Source organism: Echiichthys vipera (assembly GCF_963691815.1).
Source record: "Echiichthys vipera genome assembly, chromosome: 16".
NCBI lineage: Eukaryota > Metazoa > Chordata > Actinopteri > Perciformes > Trachinidae > Echiichthys > Echiichthys vipera.
The window spans coordinates 28273658-28283657 of NC_139841.1; the positions used below are offsets into that span (position 1 = coordinate 28273658).

General features: G+C 47.1%; 1 protein-coding gene across 1 annotated transcript in view; it reads right to left on the bottom strand.

Moving 5' to 3' along the window:
* Positions 1–5256: 5256 nt before the first annotated feature.
* Positions 5257–10000, bottom strand: part of tacr1b (tachykinin receptor 1b) — a gene marked incomplete at both ends in the record, with an annotated part of 6539 nt that continues 1795 nt past the window's right edge. Inside the window, 5 exons of the mRNA XM_083929535.1 lie at positions 5257–5445; positions 6423–6519; positions 6830–7026; positions 7285–7435; positions 9014–9208. Of these exons, the coding sequence (XP_083785661.1) occupies positions 5257–5445; positions 6423–6519; positions 6830–7026; positions 7285–7435; positions 9014–9208 (829 nt within the window). The remainder of the gene's footprint in view (positions 5446–6422; positions 6520–6829; positions 7027–7284; positions 7436–9013; positions 9209–10000) is intronic.

The following is a 10000-nucleotide window of genomic DNA, read 5'->3' on the forward strand; positions in this document are numbered from 1 at the left end:
CCTCAGGATCCCCCAGTTAGAGCTGGTTAATGTGGCCCGGGAAAGGGAAGTTTTCTGGGGATCTTGCGTGGAAAAGCTTCCTAAAGGAGACGGTTAAGTTTAGTCACTAAAGGAGACGGTTAAGTTTAGTCTCTAAAGGAGACGGTTAAGTTTAGTCTCTAAAGGAGACGGTTAAGTTTAGTCTCTAAAGGTGACGGTTAAGTTTAGTCTCTAAAGGAGACGGTTAAGTTTAGTCTCTAAAGGTGACGGTTAAGTTTAGTCTCTAAAGGAGACGGTTAAGTTTAGTCACTAAAGGAGACGGTTAAGTTTAGTCTCTAAAGGAGACGGTTAAGTTTAGTCACTAAAGGAGACGGTTAAGTTTAGTCACTAAAGGAGACGGTTAAGTTTAGTCACTAAAGGAGACGGTTAAGTTTAGACGACTAAAGGTGACGGTTAAGTTAAGACGACTAAAGGTGACGGTTAAGTTTAGTCACTAAAGGAGACGGTTAAGTTTAGACGACTAAAGGTGACGGTTAAGTTAAGACGACTAAAGGTGACGGTTAAGTTTAGTCACTAAAGGAGACGGTTAAGTTTAGACGACTAAAGGTGACGGTTAAGTTAAGACGACTAAAGGTGACGGTTAAGTTTGGACTACTAAAGGTGACGGTTAAGTTCAGACGACTAAAGGTGACGGTTAAGTTCAGACCACTAAAGGAGACGGTTAAGTTTAGTCTCTAAAGGAGACGGTTAAGTTTAGACTAAAGGTGACTGTTAAGTTTAGTCACTAAAGGTGACGGTTAAGTTTAGTCACTAAAGGTGACGGTTAAGTTTAGTCACTAAAGGAGACGGTTAAGTTTAGACGACTAAAGGTGACGGTTAAGTTTAGTCACTAAAGGAGACGGTTAAGTTTAGATGACTAAAGGTGACGGTTAAGTTAAGACGACTAAAGGTGACGGTTAAGTTTAGTCACTAAAGGAGACGGTTAAGTTTAGACGACTAAAGGTGACGGTTAAGTTAAGACGACTAAAGGTGACGGTTAAGTTTAGACGACTAAAGGTGACGGTTAAGTTCAGACGACTAAAGGTGACTGTTAAGTTCAGACCACTAAAGGAGACGGTTAAGTTTAGTCACTAAAGGAGACGGTTAAGTTTAGTCACTAAAGGAGACGGTTAAGTTTAGTCACTAAAGGAGACGGTTAAGTTTAGACGACTAAAGGTGACGGTTAAGTTAAGACGACTAAAGGTGACGGTTAAGTTTAGTCACTAAAGGAGACGGTTAAGTTTAGACGACTAAAGGTGACGGTTAAGTTAAGACGACTAAAGGTGACGGTTAAGTTAAGACGACTAAAGGTGACGGTTAAGTTTAGTCACTAAAGGAGACGGTTAAGTTTAGACGACTAAAGGTGACGGTTAAGTTAAGACGACTAAAGGTGACGGTTAAGTTTGGACTACTAAAGGTGACGGTTAAGTTCAGACGACTAAAGGTGACGGTTAAGTTCAGACCACTAAAGGAGACGGTTAAGTTTAGTCTCTAAAGGAGACGGTTAAGTTTAGACTAAAGGTGACGGTTAAGTTTAGTCACTAAAGGTGACAGTTAAGTTTAGTCACTAAAGGAGACGGTTAAGTTTAGACGACTAAAGGTGACGGTTAAGTTTAGTCACTAAAGGAGACGGTTAAGTTTAGACGACTAAAGGTGACGGTTAAGTTAAGACTAAAGGTGACGGTTAAGTTTAGACGACTAAAGGTGACAGTTAAGTTCAGACGACTAAAGGTGACTGTTAAGTTCAGACCACTAAAGGAGACGGTTAAGTTTAGTCACTAAAGGAGACGGTTAAGTTTAGTCTCTAAAGGAGACGGTTAAGTTTAGACGACTAAAGGAGACGGTTAAGTTTAGTCTCTAAAGGTGACGGTTAAGTGAGGGTTAAATTTCGTCTCTAAAGGACTTGGTTCAGATCAGATAAAGGTGGTTTGTCCTCCAGGACTTGAACCCCCGGGCCTCCAGGTCAGAGTTCTGTGACGCTCTTAAACGACGTCTTTGCTCCGAACATAATTTAAATAAAACATAAATAATAAAAACACGGGTCAGAGACGAGGCATTGAACCTGAACATGAACATGAACAGGGGGGAGAGTGTGAGTGGAGCGTCCCCTCTGCAGACAGCTGCTGTTAATCACAGGAGGGAAACACACACCTTTAAAAACACGGGGGCCCGAGGACGCCTATGGAAACACGGGGGCCCGGGGGGATCGGCCTTTAGTCCAGATCAGTCCCAGTGTTGTTGGCTCCTCTGCAGGAAGGGGACCCAGTGGAGATCCACTTAAAGCTGCATTCTCTCTAATGTCCAGCAGGAGGAGACTCCACTTAAAGCTGCATTCTCTCTAATGTCCAGCAGGAGGAGACTCCACTTAAAGCTGCATTCTCTCTAATGTCCAGCAGGAGGAGACTCCACTTAAAGCTGCATTCTCTCTAATGTCCAGCAGGAGGAGACTCCACTTATAGCTGCATTCTCTCTAATGTCCAGCAGGAGGAGACTCCACTTAAAGCTGCATTCTCTCTAATGTCCAGCAGGAGGAGACTCCACTTAAAGCTGCATTCTCTCTAATGTCCAGCAGGGGGAGACTCCACTTAAAGCTGCATTCTCTCTAATGTCCAGCAGGAGGAGACTCCACTTAAAGCTGCATTCTCTCTAATGTCCAGCAGGAGGAGACTCCACTTAAAGCTGCATTCTCTCTAATGTCCAGCAGGGGGAGACTCCACTTAAAGCTGCATTCTCTCTAATGTCCAGCAGGGGGAGACTTCACTTAAAGCTGCGTTCTCTCTAATGTCCAGCAGGAGGAGACTCCACTTAAAGCCCTCACTGAGGTAAATAATCACGAGAAAATCACATTTATTATTATTTTATTCTGTAAAAAACAAAAAGAAGACGCAGTATTCACATCATCTTGCTCACTAACATACGGACGACTGAACCTGTGAAATAAAAAACATTAAAATTGACTCAATAAATGAATCAATATGCAAATATCAAACTTTTGAACGCTTAGAACAACACCCCCCTCATGTGCATAATGAAGAATAATGTAAATGTCACTCTGAATACATCTTTAATGTACATTATTATTATTATTATTAATATTAATATAAGTCAAAACAGCACAGCAACACTTGATTTTGTTTATAAATGAACATTAAATACCTTCAGTAACTCTCAAACACTGTGCACAACAGTGTTTTTATGTGTCCCTCCATTGATTTTATGTTATTATTCCTGAAACGAGCGTTAAAGGTCACCTCTACAGACACTGTTGCAGGGTCGGTGCACGCTCCAGGTTCCTGTAACAGTACATGCGATGGATGACTCAAGGACTCCTGTGATTACCCTGAGCCCACAGTGACAGCATGTGTTGCTATGGTAGTATTTGGTCCTGCGTGCTCGACGTGCACTCGCATTACGACAAACAGCGGTCCAGCAGGTAAAGCAGTGCAGTGAACTCCACTGGTGCATTATGGGAATACGTTTGTGCAGCTGCTGTCTGCGAGGCTGAAATAGCATCATTCCTCCCGAGTGGCGCTCCACTTCCCCGGCTTGTAAACAGATGCATTAGAGCAAACACAGGGGTCGGGGGGTGGGGTGGGGGGGTGAAGCCGTCCCCTACGTCCCCTCAGGACTTCATCATTCCCTCTATATGTGTCCCCACCGTCCCGTCTTCTATATTTGGCCGCCCCGCGACCTGGCTGCTGCCGACCGAACCCTCCTCAACACATTGTCAAAACAAGGCGGCTAATCCCGCCCAACAGGTGCGAGATCACTCACACGCACTGGCTCTGCCTCCATTTTCCACGCGACACAAACACAGCGTCACGAGCTTGGCGCGACACCGTTGCCAAGGGTGACGAAAGGGTCGCACTTTCCAAACGCAGCCCCGAGAATGCCGGGGGTCGAGTGTCGGAGCCGCGCACAAGCTGAATGAGGACACGGTCACAGTGAGAGCTCCACTGTTTCCACCGCTTCTGTCTGTGTTTCATCCACTTAAAGCTGCATTCTCTCTAATGTCCACTTAAAGCTGCATTCTCTCTAATGTCCAGCAGGAGGAGACTCCACTTAAAGCTGCATTCTCTCTAATGTCCAGCAGGGGGAGACTCCACTTAAAGCTGCATTCTCTCTAATGTCCAGCAGGGGGAGACTCCACTTAAAGCTGCATTCTCTATAATGTCCAGCAGGGGGAGACTCCACTTAAAGCTGCATTCTCTCTAATGTCCAGCAGGGGGAGACTCCACTTAAAGCTGCATTCTCTCTAATGTCCAGCAGGAGGAGACTCCACTTAAAGCTGCATTCTCTCTAATGTCCAGCAGGAGGAGACTCCACTTAAAGCTGCATTCTCTCTAATGTCCAGCAGGAGGATACTCCACTTAAAGCTGCATTCTCTCTAATGTCCAGCAGGAGGAGACTCCACTTAAAGCTGCATTCTCTCTAATGTCCAGCAGGGGGAGACTCCACTTAAAGCTGCATTCTCTCTAATGTCCAGCAGGAGGAGACTCCACTTAAAGCTGCATTCTCTCTAATGTCCAGCAGGAGGAGACTCCACTTAAAGCTGCATTCTCTCTAATGTCCAGCAGGAGGAGACTCCACTTAAAGCTGCATTCTCTCTAATGTCCAGCAGGAGGAGACTCCACTTAAAGCTGCATTCTCTCTAATGTCCAGCAGGAGGAGACTCCACTTAAAGCTGCATTATGTCAGCGATATCAGTAGAGACATCAGCAGATATTGTATCATTGATATCATATTGTAACATTAACAGTTATTTGAATTGAACCAAGTGAGAAGTTTCAATGGGAAACAGACAAACTCATAAATTCACAGATGAAATGTGACGTTAGGTTGAAACAAATTTTTTTGTAACAGGTTTGAATTGTCTTTTATAAAATAATCATGTGTTTTTTAATGTAAATTCTTAATCTGAAATGTAATTACAGCTGTCAGATTTATGCAGTGCAGTAAAATGTACAATTAAATGCTATAAAATGGAAACACTTGAGCAAAGATCGAGTTCTTCCACAACTGTTTGTCACGTCCTCCACATGTGGATGTGCTGCCGGCCGCCGTGTGGTGTAAATGCACTAGTGTCGCTGGTCAGAACCAAACAGCTCAGCTAAATAATGCACTTTACCAGTACGACAGTGTCTGAGGTCGCCTGCCTCTTCAGAGCTGACGGGCGCTTTGAGCCGCTGCTTGTTAAACATCCACACTTTGTTCCCACGCCACCTGACGGCGTTGGCTCTACTGAGAGGGCCTGACGGGGCTCTTGGTAAGCGTCTCTGAGCCCGAGCTGTTGGACGTGACCTCCACGAGAGGATGGCTGCTGCGAGGACTGCAGGACGGCAGCTCTGTCCTGCTTTGGTCCGCTGCTGCAGGACGGACGGGGATGGACACGACGGTCTCCACCCGGCTGCCTCGGTATATGCTCACCTGGAAGTACAGACGGTTAAAGGTCGATTATGGAGAATGAGCAGAACTCCGCCATCTAGTGTCTCAAGGTCATAGTCGCAACAACAAAAAATAATCCCAGGAGTCGGGTTGCCAGATTGGTTGCCAGTTTTGACAGCAATCAGCCTCCATGTCAGTGATGAATCATTCAGGGGAACGACTCATTTGGACTAATCAATTCATTAGACAACAGTATTTAACGTTAGCCAGTGTCAATATTTAGCACCATTCAACAGTTACAGAGTGCAGCGACACTTTTTATTGTAAGAAAATGCTCAAATATAATATAATAGAGACCAAAGACTCATAACATCAACATGTTAAAGCAGAAATGTGATCTGAAATAACAACAAAGGACGTTACCGCAATGTTTTACATACACTGCTACATGTAGCTAGCTAAATGCTAACATCAGGGAAAGATTTAGCCTAATCTTCGTTGATGTTAACTTCTCAGACCACAATTCTGCTGTAACTTGTGTAGTTTTTGGTTTATTTGATGACTTTATTTGATGTTTTTTGAAGGTAGAAAGGGCTGCTAGCTTAACGTTGCTCCACAGTCACAGCTAACTAAGTTACATGTAGCTACATGCTAACGTAAGGGAAAGCTATAATCTTGTTTGATGTTGTTAATTTGTTAATTTCGCCCCATTTTCAGATCTGAATCCTGCAGGAAAATGTTCATTTGTGTTATTTTTGGTTTAGAAGCCTTTATTGATGATTTCTCGCTGTAAAAAAGTAAAGAAGATGGCGCTATACTCGTTATAGTCAGTCCAAAAGTGTCTGCTGCATGTGGTTGAGGTCTAAGTATTGCGTAGTATGCTGTGTTTACGTCAACATGTCTCGCGGTTAATAACTAGCATCTACGCTGCCTCTAAGGAAGAAGTCAGGCGACTCCAAAAGAGAAGGTTCCTTGTTAGCAGGACCTGGTGTTGGCAGGCCCGTCTTTGTCTCTCTCACCTGTGTGTTCAGGTAACGCCGGGACTTGAGCTCCAGCTCTTCCTTGGCGACGGTGGCAGCGCAGCAACCGAACACCTGCTGGAAACCTGCTCTGAACCTGCAGAGAGGAAGTCAAGTGTTTCACAACAGGGGGGATTAAACCGGCAGGATTACAGACACAAATACAGATTACCACACGAGCGAGAGAGAGAGAGAGAGAGAGAGAGAGAGAGAGAGAGAGAGAGAGAGAGAGAGAGAGAGAGAGAGAGAGAGAGAGAGAGAGAGAGAGAGAGAGAGAGAGAGAGAGAGAGAGAGAGAGAGAGAGAGAGAGAGAGAGAGAGAGAGAGAGAGAGAGAGAGAGAGAGAGAGAGAGAGAGAGACAGTGAGCTCCTCATTGTGACAGGGAAATGCAAACGCGGTCTTCCCACCTGCTGTTGAGGCAGTAGTAGATGATGGGGTTGTACATGGTGGAGCTCATGGCCAGCCACATGACGGCCAGGTACACCTGCTGGATGTAGCGCTGTTCGAACAGGTCAGGGAAGAACTGGTGCAGCAGGAAGTAGATGTGATAGGGCAGCCAGCAGAAGGCGAACGTACACACGACCACGATCATCATCTTCACCACCTGCCGCCGGAAAACACGGCGTCAGCGGGTTCAAAATAATCGTTTCACTGTTTGTGTTTTCATGTGCAGATTAAAAATAACCCATTAAATGAAATGAGGGTGTTTAGTTATAGTGCAGGACGACACAGGTGGTGTGTGTGTGTGTATGTGTGTGTGTGTGTGTGTGTGTGTGTGTGTGTGTGTGCGTGCGCGTGCGTGCGTGCGTGCGTGCGTGCGTGCGTGCGTGTGTGTGTGTGTGTGTGCGTGTGTGTGTGTCACCTTGCGTTTGGCTATCAGCTGTTCTTTGTAGCGCTCAGACGAGTCTCCCGGAATCTCGCTCGCCCAGAGGGTCACGCCCACGATCGTGTACGCGCATCCCATAATGCAAAGGGGCAGGAAGTAGATCAGCACCGTCACACACACGTAGTATCTGGGAAACGAGAGAATCATTTGTCACGTTTGATGGAGAGCGTCGTAAAGATCGTACGTGCTAAACATTAGCGCGTTAGCGTTCAGCTCAAAGAACCCATAGACACAAACGCGGAGATGCTGCACCCGGGTTTGGGAGCCGGCGCCATCTTGTTCAGGGGTTGAGAGCCGTTCTGAACACAGACTCTATGGCTCCGTTCACACTACACTTCCAAGTGACCTGAATCCGATTTTCCGCTCATGTGACCCATATCTGAATTGCTTTTGACAGCGTGAGCCGCACAAGTCGCCCTGAATCGGACATTTTCCAATCTGAATCAGGCCGTTTTGGATCACATCGAGGTCCTGACGCACAAATCCCATTTTTGTTTGTCTGTGAACAGCTCAGGCTCCTGAAGTGACCCACATGCGTGCTTGATCATTAACGACATCACACCACAACGGTGTTTACGGAGGCGAACATGGCAACGACAACCGGTGATGTAGAACTTTATGGCTTAGTGCTGAAAACAGTGTGTGGCGATAAGACCCTTGCACTGAAGTGTCCCCCCTAAACACTAATGAGGTCTACTTCCCTCTCCCTCCACTGTCCTCCATGTTTGTTTGGATTCTGTTCCTGGCTCACAGCGAGAGGGTTGCTGGTTCAATTGGCTGGGGCCCTTCTGTGTGGAGTTTGCATGTTCTCCCCGTGTCTGCGTGGGTTTTCTCCGGGTTCTCCGGTTTCCTCCCACAGTCCAAAGACGTGCAGGTGTTCGGTTCATTGATGACTCTAAATCACCCGTAGGTGTGAATGGTTGTCCGTCTCTGTTCGTCTCTATGTGTCCTGTGATAGACTGGCGTCCTGTCCAGGGTGGACCCCGCCTCACGCCCGATGTCAGCTGGGATCGACTCCACCCCCACCCCGCGAGACTCCTTTAGGGACTGAAGATGATGACAAAGATTTATTTGTATCATTCATTTCTAAAACAGCGCAGATCAGAATGACGTCAACGTCACATTAAGTGCGACCTGGGTGTTCAGATTGAGATACGTATCCGGGATTTGAGCATTAAAACATGCAGTGTGATTGTAGCCTATGTATAGACCAGGGGTGGGCAGTTACGGTCCTGGAGGGTCGCTGTCCTGCATGTTTTAGGTTTCTCCCTACCCGAACACACCTGAGTCTAACACTAATCAAACTGTGACGAGCTTCAGCTGCTTGATAACAAGCACATCATTAGAATCAGCCGTTCAGGTGATTATTGTGAATTCTGATGCATCCTGAGTCATTCATTATTTCATCTTCAGCCTCTTGTTCCTGTCGGGGTCATGGGGGGCTGGAGCCGATCCCATCTGACATCGGGCGTGAGGCGGGGTCCACCCTGGACAGGACGCCAGTCTATCACAGGACACATAGAGACGAACAGAGACAGACAACCATTCACACCTACGGGTGATTTAGAGTCATCAATGAACCCAACACCTGCACGTCTTTGGACTGTGGGAGGAAACCGGAGAACCCGGAGAAAACCCACGCAGACACGGGGACAACATGCTAACTCCACACAGAAGGACCCCACACCGGGCCTCAGGTACTCACATCTTCTTGTAGTCCACCGTGGTGTACTCAGGCCAGTCTATGAAGCAGACCGTGCGCCCCGGCAGCACCGCCGTGGCCGAGAAGTAGTACTGAGGGAAAGCCAGAAGCAGAGCCAGCATCCAGATGACGGCCATCACCGCGCGGGTCTCTGTGGACGTGAGCCTCTGCTGCAGCGGGTGGATGATCGCCATGTATCTAACCACAGGAGAGATGAGCTGTGATTTACTTCTCTTCATACATTCTGGTGGGTTTTCATGTTTCATTCACAACATATCGTATTGAATTCATTGTCAACCACTTCCTTTCCAACAGTGTGACACATAAACCAGGAGAAACCTGCTTTGAAAAGGTAAAGAACTCTTTATTTTTACGTCTCAGGACATTGTGTAGGAGGGTCAGTCCAGGTGACTCAGCTGGGAACCCTAGGGTCGCCGTTGGTTGCTGGAGAGGTGCCAGTTCATCTCCTGGGCGCCTAGGAGCGCCACGCTTGCCGTCCACGGCCCGTTTGGGAGAGGTGGGCTTTAGTAAAGCACGTTTGCACATGTACGAGCACGAGCGTGCGCACGTGTACGAGCACGAGGCCTACGGCGGTTCTGAGGTCATTTCCTGTGCGCCTGTTGGGACGTAGAAAAAAGAAGGAGGGACCATGCGCGGACATTTCAAACAATGGCGGTGAAAGGTTCACGTTGGTGTGATGCGGAGGTGGAGTGTTTACTGCAGATTTGGTCGATGAAAAGATTCAAAAACAGTCGACAAGACGCACAAAAACTCAGAGGTCTACGGAAAGATCTGGACACAAAGCCACGCATCGCCATGACGTCATCAATGCGTGTGACGTGTTACGGCGCGATGACGTATAGGCAGCAAGAAGCATTCTCCGAGGCCCAGGTAGTGTGAGTACAAACGGGCCTGGAGGGGGGGACAAGGACCCTAAAGCACGGGGCACGGTGCAGAGGCACAGTGGGAGGGCGCCCTTAGCCTCGAGGT